General features: G+C 42.2%; 1 protein-coding gene across 6 annotated transcripts in view; it reads left to right on the top strand.

Annotated features, from left to right (window-relative positions):
- Positions 1-19804, top strand: part of LOC134221115 (fat-like cadherin-related tumor suppressor homolog) — a 386241-nt gene that overhangs the window by 323172 nt on the left and 43265 nt on the right. For all 6 annotated transcript variants that reach the window (XM_062700308.1, XM_062700312.1, XM_062700311.1 and 3 more), the window contains one exon: positions 15403-15639. In XM_062700308.1, coding sequence (XP_062556292.1) covers positions 15403-15639 — 237 coding nt within the window. The remainder of the gene's footprint in view (positions 1-15402; positions 15640-19804) is intronic.

Below are 19804 nucleotides of genomic sequence, written 5' to 3'. Positions count from 1 at the left end.
GAAACGGTCACCACCGGCATCGCCGGTCGTCGGTGCTGGTCAGGGTGGTTCCTTCCCCGGGAATATCCTTAGTCGGCTATCGTTCAAATATAGAAATTGGTCCGTTAGGTGGAATGAATTTTACACCGTCGAATGAGGAGCAGGAGAACCACTCTGATGCTTGCACTCCCGGAGCTTCATCAGTCGTGTGCAACGTTACGGGTAACACAGTCCACCAACAGAGAAGATACCCCCCTCGTCAACAACAATAAGTTCTGCATTCGATGATCCAGGAAGTACCAGGGAGGCAAACGAGGACCAGTAGTGGAAACCCTTATTTGGCATTGATATTCCTCGTTGAGAGGGTTCTTACTCTGTTCAGGTGCATAATAGCCACTCCGTGAAAGGCAGGACATTGTTGACCTGGGGTTTACAGGAATTTTCCACCTTGCACCGGGCTCGATAGTCGAGCGAGTAGTTTTCCAGTGGAAGTGGTGCAATTAATTTTTACATGGCTTCAAATTGATGAAACAATTTCCTGGTGGATTGTTACCTTGCGGTAAGCTGGAGGGTACTGTGGCATGTCGGTTCATTTTATAGAACAAACCCAGTCATGTAACCTCGACAAGAGAGGGTGTCGAAATACCTTCTCTTTACTCAAACTGTTGTATTTGTTCGCAAAGCATGGAAATAGTTTCAATGCCGGCATAAATATCTGTGCCATAGAATAGTCATTGATAATTATACCAAATCCTTCTAGACAGAATGTAATTAGGAATCGACCACACTAAGCCGCAATCGATGCAACTAAACACGATAATTCGTTTATATGTAATCAAAATTCTAATTATGCGATATTCTACACCATTGCGCAAAATTGTGGTTTTTCCATTGTGCAGTGCGGTTTTCAGCTGTTGGCTCTTTGCCTCCACCAACTACACTATCCTTACGATTTTGGGTCAGCTAGGGAATCATTATTCGAAAATCAATCAATTTTGGAGTTGAAATCTGCATTTATTTGGACCACAGACAGCGCCGGTGCGGTGGTTGAGTTGTGAGCGTTTTTGGCATTTTCCTGGCGTTGGTATTTGTCGTTAGAAAGGAGATAGGGCTAAGCAAAGAAAATATTGGCAACATGTTTTTTTTTTTACATACATAAATCAAAACCTATGGGTTATTTTGAAAAGAAAAATCTTTTCAACAAACAAGAAACTGTTTGCGTGTTTCGTGATCGTGGGGGTACTTCAATTGATTTTCCGGTCATTCATCGGGGTAAGCAAAACTATGCGCGTCTTCGAACGATTAAGTGGTCAATTCATACTTTTAACGTTATTTGTTCAGATTGAAATAAAATTCCACTATGATCCAAGAACTTTCAATATTTTAAGTTATTAAATGACGAGTGAGTTACCTCCACTTTCACATTATAAATAACTAATCTATTATTTCGAAATGAATAAAATATTTACTTATTCACAACTCTAAAATATAATTTAACCAACATGATTTCTAACGCTTTATTATTATTATCATTTATTCAGACATGGGCCTGAGTGGCCTTTGCAGTATATAAAAGTCATCTCCATTCAGCACGTCAGATCGATCGTCCTATTTTTGTGGTGTGAACGAGGGATGGTTCTCCCATCAGCTGATGCAATTCATTGTTCATTCACCTCCTCCATGCACCGTCTTCCATCTGCACTCCACCACTTTCTCAGCCACCGCAATTCCCACAATTTTTCAAAAACCACCTGATTTTTTCTTATATTTTTGGTAAATTTTTCCTTGGGATCAACTTCATTAAAGACAAAGTCCAGAAACAATCAAAAACGAACGGCGTAAAAAGCGACCCATCAAGTAAGACAAATAAGACAAATAAGACAAATATGACAAATAAGACAAATAAGACAAATAAGACAAATAAGACAAATAAGACAAATAAGACAAATAAGACAAATAAGACAAATAAGACAAATAAGACAAATAAGAGAAATAAGACAAATAAGACAAATAAGACAAATAAGACAAATAAGACAAAAAAGACAAATAAGACAAATAACTCAAATAAGACAAATAAGACACATAAGGCAAATAAGACAAATAAGACAAATAAGACGAGGAAGGGGTTTGCCGAATTCCATTCGCAGAAAAATATATTAAGCTCTTTTAGTGGAATGTATTCAACCGTCTAAGACGAATTAAGTACTGTCCATAATTGGTGGAATTAAATGGACAGTACTTAATTCGTCTTAGACGGTTGAATTCCATTCGGTCAAAACGGTTATAAGGCCGGAAACAGTTTGGCCGAAAATGACTTACAGCCGAACTGCCCATTTGGCCGAAAGCGACATAAGGCCTTAGTTGTCATTGGCCCGAAAAAGCCGTTTGACCGAAAAGTACATTTAGCCGGACTGGCCATTTGACCGACAATGCCGTTCGGCCGAATTGGTCGTTTTGCGGAAAGGACCATTTGGTCGAAAACGTTATTTTGCGAAACGAGTCATACGGCTGAAAATTTCGTTTGGCAGATTTGGTTATTTGGCCGAAAAAGTCATTTGGCCGAATAGGTCATTGGAAATGCCTTTTGACCAAAATTATCGACTGTCTAAGACAAGTTTAGTACTTTCCATTCAATTACACCACGTTTTGTTATCTTTACAGATACGTATTTCGACCTCAACTGTGAGGCCGTCTTCTGTGTCTCGTACTTGACTCGACGAAGTGGTGGAATTAAATGGAAAGTACTAAACTCGTCTTAGACAGTTAAAGACATTCCACTAAAAGAGCTTAAATAATTTTTCTCAAAATTATCGTTTGGCAAAAAAGGCGATTTAACAGGACGGGTCATAAGCCAAAAGTGTCGCGTTTTTTACAGTGAACTCTTCCTTACTCGATATTGAAGTGACCATCGAGTTAGGGAGGTATCGAGATAGGGATCAAATTTCCCTAGCAGCACACATGTTCCAACTCATATGTGACCGAATTCAGTCACAATCAAGTTGATGCAACCATTTTTGTCTGACTTGTGCCAGAGCAATATTTGGCCGAATGCCGTTTGGTCAATTAGTTGTAATTTGAGTGAAGTAAGATCTTCGTAGTGAATAGTGAACAGCGAGAACTTAATAGTGAGAAATGAGATGTTCGAAATGAGGACAGAGTAGTGAGAAGTGAGTTCTGGGAAACGGAAGTGAGTAACATGTGAGTAGTGGAAAGTAAGAAATGGGAAGTGAGTAGTGAGAAGTGAGTGGTGAGAAATGACTAGTGAGAAGTGAGATGTGATAGTTGCGAAGTGAGATGTACGATGTGAGTCGTGAGATAATCAGAAGCTAGGGGTGAAAAGTGAGAGATAATAATTGGGAAGTGAGAAGCGAGATGTTGAGTAGAGAGAAGTGAGTGAAGAGATATAAGAGAACGTTCCCAAATTACGTAACGCTCAGAGGGTGGAGGAGGGGTTCCGTGGAGTGTTATGACCCATACAAAAATTTCAGATGCTTTATACAAAAAGTGTGACATAGGAAGGAGAGGGGGGAGGCGTTTCGAAAATCCCAATTTTTGCAATACGTAATAAATGGATCTTCCCTAAGACAGTAAGAATAAGGAAGTCAGAAAAAAGAATAAGAAAAAAGAAAGAAAGAAAGAAAGAGAAAGAATCTCGTTTCCTACCTATACTCGGTTCACTTTTCATGTCATACTTCTTACAACTTCTTGTCAAGTAGCACACGCAACATCTTCCAAAAAGCACCTTGTTTCTATTCAGTTTCATTAAAGGCATTGGAAAAACATCAAAGCACGAAAAAGTTGCATCGCGATGTCAAAACGTTCGAGTTGTGATCAATGTTTCATTAACATTGCAATGCAGTGCGTGTTTGACATTTGGAAACAAACAACCAAAGAATACTGCACTTCATGGTGTAAACACGAAACAAAATCATCAAGTTGCATACTTTTAACCATGTAACTTCAATGCGTCTTTAGAAATTAATTTGTTTGTTTAAATTGAGTTGCAGATAAGTTGAGTGTGCCTTCATGTTTAATTTAGCATCGTTCAACGTTTTGACAACTCACATTTTTTTCTGGTGATGGTGCAATCAAGTAACAGAAAACCAGAGTACAAAACTTCATAATCGTATGGTTTTTATGGTGAGTCAACATGCAGTCCATTCGAAGTGTTGGTGCTCTGGTAGAGTGATGGACTATCAATCACAAGATCTATAAATCGAATCCAGTTTTATATTTTTATATTATTTTTTTCCGATGTAGTATTTTGCAACATTATTGCAATTTTACTGCAATCGAAGGATGTTTCCGTAGGCTCCATCTCTTGCGCTTTTTAGATTGCAAGAGAGTTATATTTGATGGCACATACGCAAGTATTGTTTCTTTCCGAATAGTTGCAATACAGTGAAACAAGATTTGCTGCTTGGGTTACTACTTACTTCTTACTAGTTACTTGCTACTACTTACTTCTTACTTCTTCTTACTACTTACTTCTCATTTCTCACTTCTCACCTCGAATTTCTCACTTCTTAGTTTTAACTTTCCATTTCTCACTATTCATTTCTCGATTTGCCCATCTTACTTCTTACTTCACATCTCTCACTTCTCATTTTTCAATTTTCACTTCTCACTTATAACTTTTTATATCTCACTGACTTCTCATTTCTCTCTTATTACTTTAGACTAGCCAAGCAGCACAAGTCAGACAAAAAATGTTGCAGCAACTTGATTGCGATTGAAACTGGTCACATATGAGTTGCAGTTACTTATATGGAACATGTGTGTTCCTTGGATACTTACTTTTCACTTCTCACTTACCAATCAAAAGATGATGTGTCTATAAGTTCATCAAGGATTTCTCGCTTAACTATTCAAAAGGACCTAAGTAGCATTTTTTCCTGAATTAATTTGAGTACTACAATCAAAAGCTTTCATATTGGTCTTCTGATTGCAATATTCAAATTAATTCAAAAAAAAAAGTTACTTAGGTCATTTTGAAAAGTTAAGCGAGATTTGTCTAAACATTTGATCTGTCGTTGATCGGCCCTCACGAAAACTTGCCTGGTATTCGCTTACGAAGGATTCTTCAAACGATATCAAACAGTTGAACAGAATACGGGACAAAATTTTGAACGCCGAACTAATGAAGGTTATTCCTCGGTAGTCGGCGCACTCCAGTCTATGTCCTGTTCCTGTACTCCATACACTTAACCGCAATTTAGCAACTATGCGAATTGTTATACCGAATAACTGGGAAATCCGGATAAATGGAATAACCGAATGATCAACACTACTGTAACACTGAGTACCTTTATATTTGTCCATTCGTAGCGTACACCATATTCAGACTGCCAACCCTTTGCTCTTTAGACTCATGGCTTACTTGGTTTACATACGATATCACACTCCCCCCTTACAATTAGTCTTAATCTAGTAATATTGTTTGCACATAATGTTTGAGGTGTTCAGGACGTTTTGTTTCTCGATTACTACGGCGGATGATTAACGGTTCTTCAATTTGACTTTCTGGAACTGGTGGTAGCTGTGTTTCATGACTGGATGTCGATGTTTGCATTTCACCTGGTATTAATGAGTTCGAATCTGCTGTTGGTACATTCACCGGCTTCAAGTGTGCCACATTCCTCCGGTATATCTTTCCAGTTGCCAACGAACGAATTTCAGCCTCTGATCCTTCTCTTCTAATAATCTGGAACTTTTCAGCGCTGTAGTTTGTGGCTAATTTATTCTCCTTAATAAGCCTTTTTGCTACTACGATGTTCCCTTCCCTAAGCTGGCTCTCTTCTGCTTTCCTACTACAATCTGTTGCTTCTGCTGCAGTTACTTTTTTCTCCCAATCGCGATCTGTAGTTCCTTCAATGAATAATCTATTCGTATAGTGAATGCTCGGAATTTTGTCTCGAAGTATCCTGCCGAACATAAGAGCAGATGGGGCTTCTCCTGTCGTCGAATGTGGAGTGGAATTGTACATCAGGAGGAAAGTACGCAAATCCCACTTCCAGCCAGTCGAGTTTTCCACCTGACTGATCCTCAATCGCTTCAGAATTGTACTGTTCATCTGCTCTACTTCTCCGTTTGCTTGCGGCCAATAGGGCGTGGTCTTTTGATGCTCGATACCAAACTCCCGACAAAAACTCCGGAAGGATTCGCTGGCAAATTGGGGCCCGTTATCAGATCTCAGAGTTTCTGGTATCCCGAAGCGACTGAAGGTTTCATACAAGGCTTGGATAGTTAACTCTGCAGTGGTTTGCTTCATTACTACTACTTCCGTGAACCTGCTGAAATAATCAACTAGTACGAGAAGGGTATGGCCTGAAGGCAATGGACCTAGAAAATCAATGGCCACGTCACACCATGGTTTTTGGGGCATTCTAGTACGTAGCATAGGCTCCGGAGGACCAATGGCGGACACCAGAGTGCACGATTCGCAGTGTTTTACGTATTTCTCCACACAGTCATCTATTTTTGGCCACCAAACCTTCTGTCTCAAGCGTCGCTTCATTACACTCATTCCAGGATGACCGTCATGGGCGCATGTCAGTATCTGAGATCGGAGAGTCTCTGGAATAATAAGCCTATCTCCTCTCAACAAAAACCAAAAACGTTTGGCCGAGTGTATTTCTGATTTAAAACACTTGAAAGCTTGCACATCATTCGACCAATTTCCGGATTGCAGAGCTGTTTGTAATTTTTGCAATATTTCATCTTCCTTTGTTGCTTCCGCCACTTGATCGAGGGTCACAGCTCTCGGAATCGAATTGTCCACTAAGTGGTTGATGTAAGACTCCGCAGTATTATCGAAAGGTTTCGTTTTGTTTACTGATAATCTGGACAAAGCATCAGCTAAATTTGTAGCACCAGGTTCGTACTTCACCTCATAATTATAGGATTGGATACGAAGTACCCAGCGTTCAATACGCGGACATGGACGAGATCGCGCACTAAACAGAAATTTAAGTGCTTTGCAATCCGTTATAAGCAGAAACTTGGTACCCAGGAGGTACAGACTGAACTTTTCTACACCCCATACAATAGCTAGTGCTTCCCGTTCCGTTTGAAAATACTTTCGTTCTAGGTCAGTGAGGGATTTACTTGCAAACGCAATAATTTGATTCTGGCCGTCATCGTTTTCCTGTAGCAGCACTGCTCCTAAACCTTCCGGACTGGCATCTACGATCAATTTGGTTTTCTTCTTCGTATCGAAAAACCCAAGATATCCAATTTCGCTTATTGCTTCTTTTATCGCTTCGAACGATTTACGTTGGTTATCTTTCCATGTGAATACAATCCCTTTACGAAGAAGTGATCTTAATGGCTCTGTTTTAGCTGCTAGATTTGGAATGAACCTCCCTACATATGTTATTAAACCTAGAAAACTCCTAAGTTCTGCTACGGTTTTCGGCTCTCGAAATGTACGGATCGCTTCAATTCGGCTTTCAGTCGGACTGACACCCTTTTCGCTGAGTACGTGCCCTAAAAACTCAATTTCCTTCGCTCCGAATATACATTTCTCATTGTTTAAGAGAACGTCATATGCTTGTAATCTACTTAGAACAGCTTGAAGCCGCTTGTCATGTTCTTCTTGTGTTAGCATTAGCATTAGCATTAGCATTGTTACGGTGTAATTCGTAGATTGGACACTAGTGATACTCATGTTTTACTTTTGAGATCCTTATCTAGAATGCTATCAGAAATCAAAAAGGGGAGTGGTCCTTGATTCCAGTCTTAAACAAAAATAACAAAAGCATGAGGATTACTACTCCTGGCCACGCCCATCTTCACCGTAACTAGGAAGAGGAAGGAAGTGTTGATGTGGTACTTACTTAACGAGAGGCCACCGACTTAGCGACACCCTCATAAATACCACGGAGTTGGATAATGAGGAAGGTATTCGTTGGGTCAGGATTTGCCTGTAGCTGGCAATGCAACCGTGGTAGATCTTAACCCGTAACACACCACGTAAAGGTGTCTACCCAGCGTTACGGGTAAAAGTAATGTCATGTTCTTCTTGTGTTAACCCAAAAACTACTACATCATCCAGATATACGATGACTCCTTCCAACCCTGCTAGAATTGACTCCATTGTCTTTTGAAAGATTTCGGGAGCACAACTAACACCGAACATAAGTCTTCTATATCTACAGGTTGAAAACAAAAAAAAAGCATTACGTATAATTCATTATTTCATATTTATTCTAATAATTCTGGAAATAAATCAAAATTTTCCTATCTGTTTTGTGAATGTTAATGTTTACCTGAATAGACCGTTCTTGGTGATGAAGGTAGTAATGGGTCGAGATCTTTCGGATATTTCTAACTGGTGAAATGCGTCCTTAATGTCAATTTTTGAAAATACTTTTGCGCCTGTCACTGATCCAAGGATCTCATCCACTAGTGGTAGAGGATGTGTTTCTCTGAGTATCGCTTGATTCGCTCGACGCATATCGATGCACAGTCGAATGTCACCCGATGACTTCAGAATTGGAACCATCGGAGATACCCAAGCTGATGGACCAGCTACGCGTTCGATTATCCCTTGTTCCTGCAACATCTGAAGCTTATCGTTCACTTTGTCCTCAAGAGCATATGGAGCTCGGCGGTATGCTTGCTGAACTGGTTGCACTGTGTCGTCTATCGGTATTTCAACGGTAATGCCCTTGAACTTTGGAAACGCTACTTGTGGAGATTCCGAGATGCTACCGATATCAAACCCGACCTTCAAGACTTGCAATGCCTTCGCTGTTTGATTTCCCAAAAGATTTTGTTGTCCGGCCTTTGCAACATAAAATTTTTTCTCTTTTTTTCTCTTTCTCCACCTCGGATCATCGCCATGAAGCTCCCGGAGATACGCATCGGCTCATTTGAAGCGTAGCAAGTAAAATTTTTGTCGGTATCGACAGTCATGTCCCATACACGAACCTTCAGCTGTTTCATTTTCTCCCACATTTTCTGGCTAACTATGTTCGCTGCCGCGCCAGAATCGATTACCATAGGTATTTCGATTCCGCCTACTTCAAACATAAATGTGTTTTCTCCCATGGCATAGAATATATATTCATTGTCTTTGTCCTGGCTGTCCTGATCTTGAACTGTTCTGATACGCTTTGTGGATGTCGGGAAGCGGTTACTATCATTAACACGCTTCAAACATTGTTTGGCAAAATGACCGATACTTTTACAATTTAGACACGACGCAGCCTTAGCTGGACAGGAATCAGAACCTCTAACATGGCCACAAGCGTAGCATACCGGAATTGTACGATTTTTTTCTGGAAAAGGATGCTGCTTCCTTCCTGGCCCTAGAATAGTTAAATGTTAAATTCTGGTTTGGTAATTAAACTATCATCTTCACCATTCAAATCACGTTTCATGTGCTCTGGTTTCCATTTAGTCACCTTACTGATCGGATCGCTTGAAAAAGTTTTATTGAATTCCTTCAATTTTCGCTCACTTTCTTCTAAACTTGTACCCAAACTTTCAACTTCGTTTAGCATCATATCTCGTTTTAACATTTTCTGTCGAAGCTTGTTCGAGTAGCACTTTTCTACTATCTGATCGAGAATTATTTCCTCTGGCTTGTCATATTCGCATCTTTTTACTTGAGTTCTCAATCTAAGGACGAAATCAGCGAAACGTTCCGACGGCTTCTGGGTAATCTGACGAAAAAGATGGCGTTCGTAGATACGTCTACGATACGGCTCGAAATGTGCATCTAGCTTTGCGATCGCAACATCATAATACGGAGGATTCATTAAAACCAATGATAATGTCTCGACTTCCGGTAGATTATCATAAATCTCTCGCAAATCTGATCCACCAAAATAAAGCAATTTCGATCGTTTCTCATATTGCCCCTCGATCTTCTCTGACTCAAAATAACATTCGAGATCGCGCTTCCATTTAGACCATGCCAAAGGTAATTGCGTAGATTCCAGTGTTGTTTGGAATGGTCTTATGCGAAAATCCATACCACTCCTAATGTTATCGCATTTATTCCGTTTTTCAAAAGAATTAAGAGAAACGAAATCACAATTCAATTATATAATTCGTTTTCTAGTGATAACGCAAAATGATCATAATAACTCCATCGCACCATTCATTTCAATTATACTAGCAAGATTCGAAATAACTATATGACGGCAAAAACATCTCTTCTAAATTATGAAGAAAAACCGCCTTCGTCCATTCATGGCGAAACCTGCCTTCTCTGTACTATGACGAAGACTGCTTTTTCAATTAAGACGTAAACTACCTTCTTCTAAAAGTGACGAAAACCGCCTTTTCTTATGGCGAAAACCGTCTTCTTCTAATAGTGACGAAACCCGCCTTCTTTAAATAATGACGAAAACCGCCTTCTCTTATGACGAAAACCGCCTTCTTGAAAAAGTGACGAAAACCGCCTTCTTGTAAAAGTGACGAAAACCACCTTCTTTGAATAGTGACGAAAACCGCCTTCTCTTATGACGAAAACCGCCTTCTTTGAATAATGACGAAAACCGCCTTCTCTTATGACGAAAACCGCCTTCTTCTAATAGTGACGAAAACCGCCTTCTCTGAATAATGACGAAAACCGCCTTCTCTTTTTTGTGGCAAACTTTGCCTTCTTTTGTTTGTTCGTGTTTTTTTTTTTGAACTCAGTATCTGAGCTTTAGTAAATAATATCATCCAATGTAAAAAAATAACTGTGACAAGCTACAAAATAATCTTTCATCACATTTGGATAAAGCCAACATTATTCTCATACAACCATTTTATTCATATATGTATCCATAAGATGAACACTTAACCTTTTCTATTAATCAGTTGTCTCTTTGTACCGTTATCATTATACCAGGTAAACTTTCCCACACCATCGTTTAAAATGAAAAACAAGTTGTTCGGTATACGCTGTCTCTCTTCTTTATTCATTTAAATCTTGTAAGAAAAGAAAATACTTACCTTTCAAGTAAACACAGGAACTAGGACCTATAATAGCACCGCGAAAGCTTGTTGGTGAGTCTTGTTATGCTCACCAGCACTTTCACCTTTCCATGAAAATTAAATACGTAGCGCGTAGAAAACGGGGTAATAAGAAAATTAAATACAAACTGGATTATTTGTGAATGTTTATGAATGAGTCATTCAAAACGACAGATCCCTCAACTTGATGAACACGTCTCCAGTGTGATATAAACAGTTCATGCACTGTAAACAATCATGAATCGACGCCTAATCATCATGAATCGACGGTAATGACGGTTTATTCTGCGCGGAGGGGAAAATCAACAGTTACCATGGTAACAGTGGTGATACGATTTTTTCACCGTCGCACACCTTCCGGCATGGTTTGAATTGAAAATTTCACAATTTACATGAATGGTGCGAGGCTTATGATCAATTTTTCATTATTCTATGCGTTTTCCAATAATTTTAAAAGAAGTACTCACATTTTCCTCGTCGCCAATGTTATACCGAATAACTGGGAAATCCGGATAAATGGAATAACCGAATGATCAACACTACTGTAACACTGAGTACCTTTTTATTTATCCGTTCGTAGCGTACACCATATTCAGACTGCCAACCCTTTGCTCTTTAGACTCATGGCTTACTTGGTTTACATACGATATCACACGAATGGGTTACGGACTCCGACACGATCGTTGTGGTGCTGTATTACAATCTTCCCCAACTGGTCTGGGAGGAAGACGAAGATTTGAACAGCCTGCTCCCTTCAAATGTCTACACCGAACAGGAAGTCGTTTCAGTTGAAACGATTGCTGCTTCTCGACCACATCAGATCAACAGTCTTTCAAATAGTAATGGCCACCTGCTGGGCCTAACATTTCTTGGCGAACCCTCAAATCTCCTTAATATTAACATCACTTGTCATTCCTTCATCGCATTGATAACAACGAAACACATCCATTAACTGCCTAACCCTCTATTGATTAAGATGCAGTTAAAGGCCTTTGAGATGTCCAGCGAGATAAGGTCCCCATGTTTCCCTTCCTCGATGGCGCTCTGGAGCACATCCCCTAGGCAGGAAAAATATGAGCTCGGTCCATAGCCGAGACAGAAAGCGTGCTTCCAGAGACCAAGCCTTCCGTCCTCCAGCTTCTCCGGTAGTCGACGGTTGACACTCTCAACCACTTTTGACCCATACGATGCGATGTTAGAAAAATGGAGGGATCTTGACCAGAAACCAGACTTTTCGGGATCAAAATCACTTGGCTCCTTCTCCAATCGTCCCGTACTGACCCTAAATCTTGTTGATGAGATTAAAGAATATTGTTTACCTGAGAATGGCAGACGGTTTAGTATTGGGTACTCAATCTCATCTCAATTTCCCGTTGCTCGTAGCTAGAGCAAAAGTGAACTCCGCGATCAAGAGCTGGTTTACAAGAGCTTGCTGACGAAATTCTCTAAGTTCAGGTTTCCTCGTTCGATTAGCCTTCTTAATGCCGGTGGTAGTCGTCTGGTAAAGACTAGTGTCGCGTAATAATTACCGTGGGCGTCGGAGCCTTCCGGTAGATCCGATATTGTACGACCATCCACATCGAGGTGAGAACCTTCCTTTCCCATGGAGTGAATTGACCATCACCCACAGTTCTGCAGCTGCATGTGGGGAATTCGCCGAATCGAGTCTAATAGTAATCCTACACTGTCAATGTTTCTCTTTATAAATCTTCACAGCACGTACCTTAAACGGGTGCTTAAAAAGAAGTTTCCTGAGAGCTCGGAAAGCCTTCCTCCTGACCTTAACCTCCTGGCCCTTCGAGTCTTCCCAGACCACCATTTTTGGGCTCGACGCTCGGGCATGCTGCTGGAATGTGGAATCGTTGTGTTAGCAGCGTCTAAAACCAATTGTTGTTGATTGATTGATGATGATTGATCAGCATCGTCATAGCGCCACAACCACCGTGGGAGGGTGCGTGGGCAGAAACAAGACTGGGGTAGTGATTTTCCCTGTTAAGGCTCCCACTTCAAGATCGGCATAGTCAATCCTCACAGCTTTGAGGAGTCCAACGCTCCAGGGAGGAAGGTAGGCGTTCATATCACCTAGGTAGAGGAGAGGGAGTGGAGAATCGCTGTTGATGTTACTTACATTCTATTCAACCCCTGGAATGGAACCGCAGGGGAAGTATGTGTTAACAACGGTAACCAATATGCTACCGCAAGGATGAACTCCTAGAACTAGCTGGTCCTAGCAGGCTAATGTCGATGTCATCGACAGGGATTTACCGCAAACCGAGTGTCGAAAGCTGCCCCGGTCTTGATGATCCATTTGTATCTCCCTCCGAGTGTGCTCTCCATAGTGGCTGAGGGAATGCCCCGAATAGCACACATATTTCAAATCAGTTGCTGGAACATATATGTGACCGAATTTAGTGACAATCAAGTTGTTGTAAGGAGATTTGATTGAAATGTGCTGCTAGGGACGGTCGGCTTCCTGGATGTCAATGGTCCAGGGTGGATTCACATCTTCGAGCAGCTCGAGATTAGAAAGGTTCCCAGCCAACACAAAATCGCATATGCTAGCGAATAAGTGTCCCTAGCAGCACACATGTTCTACATAGGTTACTGCAACTCATATGTGACCAGATTCAGTTACAATCAAGTTGCTGCAACAATTTTTATCTGACTTGTGCTGCTCGGGGTACAAGGTGGAGGCAATATATGCGCATTCGAGTGAGACTTTAAATGACCTATTCGGCCAAATAATATATTCGACTGTATGACCTTTCAGCTAAATGACTTTCGGCCTAACTACCCGAGTAGCACACATGTTGTACATAAGTTACTGTGAACTTTAAACAACCGAATTTAGTCACATTTGAGTTGCTGCAACCAAATCGGTCCGGATTGTGCTGCTAGGGTAACTATCTGCAATATATTTCAGATAACAGAAGCAGTTATTAAAAGCTACCATAATCCACGTTCTATGATTGTAATAATTATATAATTGGGTAATAATTATATTGATGGGTAACATAGATAGCAATAGGGTTTAAAAAAAGTGGAATAGGCAGCATACTTATTTGTGTACAACTTCGTCATCAATGTACTTATTCTCTGTCAAGAATGTATTTTAAAGAAAATTATTTAGCTCTTTTTTAGTGGAATGTTTTCACTGTCATAAGACGAGTTTAAGTCGAGTCAAGTACGAGACACTGAAGACGACCTTACAGTTGAGGTCGAAATACGTATATGTAAAAGTAATACGAGATGGTGGGATTAAATGGAATTGTACTAAACTCGTCTTATGACAGTGAATGTATTTTAACCATCATGCATCCTTTAGTGATAATCTGATCTGATAAATCGCAGCTCATGATTGAACAACAACTATTCGTAATTAGAATTTGCGGCAGAGCTAATAAATTCGCGGAGGCCAAAGTCATGCGGGCCCTGCATGGAAACCTGTGTGTTAGGATTCGCGAAGTTGGGGTGCGACGACGCACCCCCGGCCTGAATGCGCCCCGGCAACGGAGTGCAAAGTTATCCAAAAATTGACCGCAAATCACGTTTCACAATCACGCGCTCGAGCAGCTGGACGAATGGACTCTCCTGTTGTAATCAGGCAGATTTGGTTTCAATTTATTTTTGGGTGACCGTACTGGAATACGGGATTCAGAGGTTTAGGAACTGAGCGGGGTGGGCTAGCCCAATTACAAATGCATCGCGAGTTTAGTTTATAATTCAGGTGGGGATTTATCGATGACTGAAAAATAATAACAATTGAGCTCGGTTCGGGTTCATTAGTAGTTAATATATGAAGTACGGAGATCGGCTTAAATCGAGAGGAATTCGTTTCAAGCATCACCAAAAAACATAAATTGAAATTTTGCTTTGAATAAAGCCCTTTATCGACAATAAACGATTATCATAACAAATATTCAATAATTTTGGAAATCATTTTTGTATTCACTCTGTGTGGTAAGTATCTGAATGGTATCTGAAAATATCAAAACTACAATATTTGATGTTTACTCAATCATCTCATTTTGGTATGCAACTAATTTGCATGGTACCGTTTGTAGCCTCGTGTTAATTAATTCCACTTTGCTAGTTGATAGTTTTCCGCAGAATGAAACATTTACATTATTGCTAACGCCAATCGCACTATTGTAACATCCTACTTGATAAAAAAAAAAATCAAAAGCTCATAAAATCAGCACACTATTTATCATGCTCTGCTCGCTGGTGTGAACGTAAAATTTTAATAATATCATAAATTGCTAATCCTTTGTATATTTTTCTTTTCTCTTTCCCATTTTTCCCATCAACACCACCGACGACCCGGAACATTAACGATGCCACCGTTCGACTCGGATCACCGTCGAAAACCGAAAAAAAAACAACAAACGCTGTCATCATTATCCCGCGCGAACCGACGGCGACCATCATCCATGTCCCGTCGTACAGGTGCGATCTACGTGGTGGACGAGCTGGACTACGAGCAGCGGCAGAGTTATGAACTTTTAATTAGAGCAACGGACAGCGTGTCGGGCGTGTCGGCGGAAGTACCGGTGTCGGTCCTGGTGCAGGACGTCAACGACTGTCCGCCGGAGATCGAGCAGGACAGTTACAACATCACCGTTTCCGAGCGGGCCCAGTTCGGGACGGCGATTCTGAAGGTGCAAGCCAAGGATAATGACACCGGTAAGTATTGGAGACGGTTACCCCCTTTGTTGCTTTGTGCTCTTTGGCACTGCCTGCGTTGGCTGACGGTATGTAAGGTACGGGCTATTAGAAGTGTCCACGGCGAAATGGTCATTTATTTTTTTTTGTCGCTGATGAGCGCAGCGTCTTTTGCTTGTTACTGTGGCACTGCCGACAGGACAGCATCACTTTCAACGATGCTACAGGTAGGGATGGTCGAGTTCTATAAATTTCCATTAGGATGTGGCCACGTAATGATGAAAAATAATGATGACAAATATACTTAATTAGACAGTCTAAAGCGAAAAGCGCATATTATTCTGCACTAAGAAATAAGACATTGGAATCACACACAAACGCAGTTCCGTTAAAAAATAGGAGTACGAAAAGAAGCAAATAAAATCTTTGTTGTGTTGCAGCATGCGTACAAATATGATTATCAGTTACATATTTTGATTTGAAATATTTGCCATGCAAAATTTTAAGTGGGCTCTGACCAATCATTTTCAGTATTCCTACGTACTAATTCTTAAAGCAACTGACATGTCCAGTTAGTTTAACTTTGAATAGTTCAATTATGTTAGATCAGAAAATCTTCCCAGATTAAAGTTTTTCCGAACATAGGTATACAGAACACCAACGTGCTTCAATAATTACATGTTCTCACATCGACCGCCTAGAACAAAACAACTTACCCGATTAAACTGTGTTATGGCCAACAGCTTGCCTTAACGAGGTCGAGAATGACCGTCCTTGATTGCACCAAGTTTCCAGCGCGAGCGTACGCATGGTGCATACTAAACTGTCGCAGCACAATCTGCTTCCGATAAGCCTCGATGGCCGACATCCTGCCCCGGGGGCTGTGCTGTGCGCTCCAGCTCATCCACTTTGAGAGGAAAAAGTTTCCTGCTGTCAACCCAACAACGTTTTCTACCGACCGACCTGCTGCAACGAATGTCCAAAGGCCATTGATGCAACACATGTGGCTGTGTGGTTGTGGGTTCATTATCGGCAATTAGAGACGATTTCAACTTTGTGAAGCTTTTGTTTTGCACTTCTCGTCTGAAGCATTGCTTTGTTGCCGTTTGGTATGGCGCTAGCCCTGCATCCCTTCCGGTCGAAGAAAAGAAACGGGGTTACACCGCACGATGAAGGCCAACTGGGAGACATTCTCATTACGCTGCTGAAAAGCTAGCTCGATAATTGTTGCAGACGTGATACTGTCTCTCAGGTCCCAGTGCAGTGCATGTCCATTGTGCAATTGTTGTGCTATTCTTTGAAAACAATCTAAACCTGAAATCAGCACCAATTGTCGCAACTGGATTTACAGTCTAATGGATATCGGCCAAGACGCCACATAATTGCAGGCTAGTTACTTCTATCCAAAGCAAGCTAGTCGGCTTCCACACATTGTAAAGCATACTCAAGCTAGGGTTAACGGAAGGTAATGTTAGCACAGGATATAAAATTAGCATGTCACATGGTTGACTTGCTTTTTTCATAATTTGTTTTTGCCTTTCTCATACATTATGGTGTTACAAAAATGCTACATTTTCACTTCAAACAACAAATTTCTGATTTAAGGCCCGTAGACCAATAATGTTTTATACCAATCGACTTAGCTCGATGAATTGAGGTGATGTCTGTCTAAACCCACCCTAGACCCAGGCCGCCGTACTTCAGGATAGACACATCCAAGCTAGCCAGTAGCCTACGTCTACTGAAGCACACCTTAGAACTATTAAAGCCGTGGGCAGATTTTCCTCATAATTTGGCTCACCGTAGGCCTCCAGCGTTACATCTTCAGGAACCCAGGAACTCCCTCGATAATAGGAACACTCCTCTGACCGACGTCGCTCTCCCGCAAGTACCTCTTCAATCGTCACCGGAGCCACCATTTCGGGGACACCCATAAATCTCGTGCGGTGCAGGAGGCCAGGGCTCGCTACGGTTAGAGTATTCCGATAATCCTCACCAACCTATCTGAGGACCGTTTAGGTGGTGAAGAGCTCCCTTTGGTCTTGACCAGAACAATCCTATAGACCTCACCCCACCGGTTTGCATTGGCACTCTGGCATACGCTTTCTTACTGCTACTATAATGGCCTTGTCGAAGGCCAGTTTCACAGCTCGAAGCACATTACGGCGTTCCTCTCTTACCTCTACAATGCGGGCACAGTGTATCCTTCGTATCGCCTTAAGGTAGGGTGCTCGAAGGTCTGCCATCTCAGCACTCCTCCAATATACCGAACATCTGCCGTTTATCGGCAGTGCTTCCCTCGGCATAGTGACGTCGCTCGCACGTGATAGAACAGCTACCAACGTATCTCCATCGGTGTTGGCCGTCAGCCTGATGTCGACCATCTGATTGAACTATTCTATGCACCACAGTGGTGATCTTGAGTATCGTAGCTCCTCTTGGATCGGGTACCGGCGCGTTCTGCAAATAGCTGTTATCCTAGACCCATCCGCTCCACAATATCTGTTATCAACAATGCCATGAGAGCGACGTTGGTCCTCGACTGCCACAGTGGCTGCTAATCAGATGCCCAGTGATTAATATTCAACTATGTTACTTACACGGCTTCTTCTTATTGCTTTCACCGCGAGGACACGTAGGTCCGCTCATAACGTGGTTACGGGCTTGCTTTTCGCCGGCACAGATGAGGCACTTTGGTGCCTTATCGCATTCCTACGCCTCTCCACAGCGATGACGTAGGTTGCTACGGTCTAGACTCTTACAGTCCCAGGACTTGTGTCTTGTGGACTCTAAGCACTTATAGCACCTTTCCACGTAAGGCGGCTGGTATATTTTTGACCAGTCTTCCCTCACTCCAGGACTTTGTTGGCTTCCGCAACCGGTGACCTGAAACATGCTACCTGCATGCTGAAGGGTCCACCTCATAGGCGTACATAAGTCCGCTCAACTTCTGCACCACACTGCGTACTGTTGGCAGAGATGATGTCTTCTGCATCAGTGATCTCATCCAGTTGCTTGCATTAGTGGGTTACTTAGGCATCCAACGACCTCATCTCGAAGCCGAGCTCTGGCCTCCTTTCAAGAGGCCCGGAAGCCTCCTTTCAAGAGGCCCGGAAGCCTCCTTTCAAGGGGCCCGGAAGCCTCCTTTCAAGAGGCCCGGAAGCCTCTTTTCAAGAGCATCTCGAAAAAAGGTTTCCGGGCCTCTTGAGAGGAGGCTCTCTTGAAAGGAGGCTTCCGGGCCTCTTGAAAGGAGGCTTCTGGCCTATTGAAAGGAGGCTCTGGCCTCTTGAAAGGAGGCTTCCTGAGCCTCTTGAAAGGAGGCTTCCTGGGCCTCTTGAAAGGAGGCTTCCAGCCTCTTGAAAGGAGGCTTCTGGGCCTCTTGAAAGGAGGCTGCCAGGCCTCTTGAAAGGAGACTTCTGGGCCTCTTGAAAGGAGGCTTCCGGGCCTCTTGAAAGAGGCTTCCAGGCCTCTTGAAAGGAGGCTTCCAGGCCTCTTGAAAGGAGGCTTCCTGAGCTCTTGAAAGGAGGCTTCTGAGCCTCTTGAAAGGAGGCTTGAGCCTCTTGAAAGGAGGCTTCTGAGCCTCTTGAAAGGAGGCTTCTGAGCCTCTTGAAAGGAGGCTCTGAGCCTCTTGAAAGGAGGCTTCTGAGGCCTCTTGAAAGGAGGCTCTGAGCCTCTTGAAAGGAGGCTTCTGAGCCTCTTGAAAGGAGGCTTCTGAGCCTCTTGAAAGGAGGCTTCTGAGCCTCTTGAAAGGAGGCTTCCTGAGCCTCTTGAAAGGAGGCTTCTGAGCCTCTTGAAAGGAGGCTTCTGAGCCTCTTGAAAGGAGGCTTCTGAGCCTCTTGAAAGGAGGCTTCTGAGCCTCTTGAAAGGAGGCTTCTGAGCTCTCTTGAAAGGAGGCTTCCTGAGCCTCTTGAAAGGAGGCTTCTGAGCCTCTTGAAAGGAGGCTTCCGAGCCTCTTGAAAGGAGGCTTCCGAGCCTCTTGAAAGGAGGCTTCTGAGCCTCTTGAAAGGAGGCTTCTGAGCCTCTTGAAAGGAGGCTTCTGAGCCTCTTGAAAGGAGGCTTCTGAGCCTCTTGAAAGGAGGCTTCCGAGCCTCTTGAAAGGAGGCTTCCTGAGCCTCTTGAAAGGAGGCTTGAGCCTCTTGAAAGGAGGCTTCTGAGCCTCTTGAAAGGAGGCTTGAGCCTCTTGAAA

This window comes from Armigeres subalbatus, chromosome 3, assembly GCF_024139115.2.
Source record: "Armigeres subalbatus isolate Guangzhou_Male chromosome 3, GZ_Asu_2, whole genome shotgun sequence".
NCBI lineage: Eukaryota > Metazoa > Arthropoda > Insecta > Diptera > Culicidae > Armigeres > Armigeres subalbatus.
Note: the sequence above shows the minus strand (reverse complement) of the source record. Positions and strands in the feature narration are given on the sequence as shown.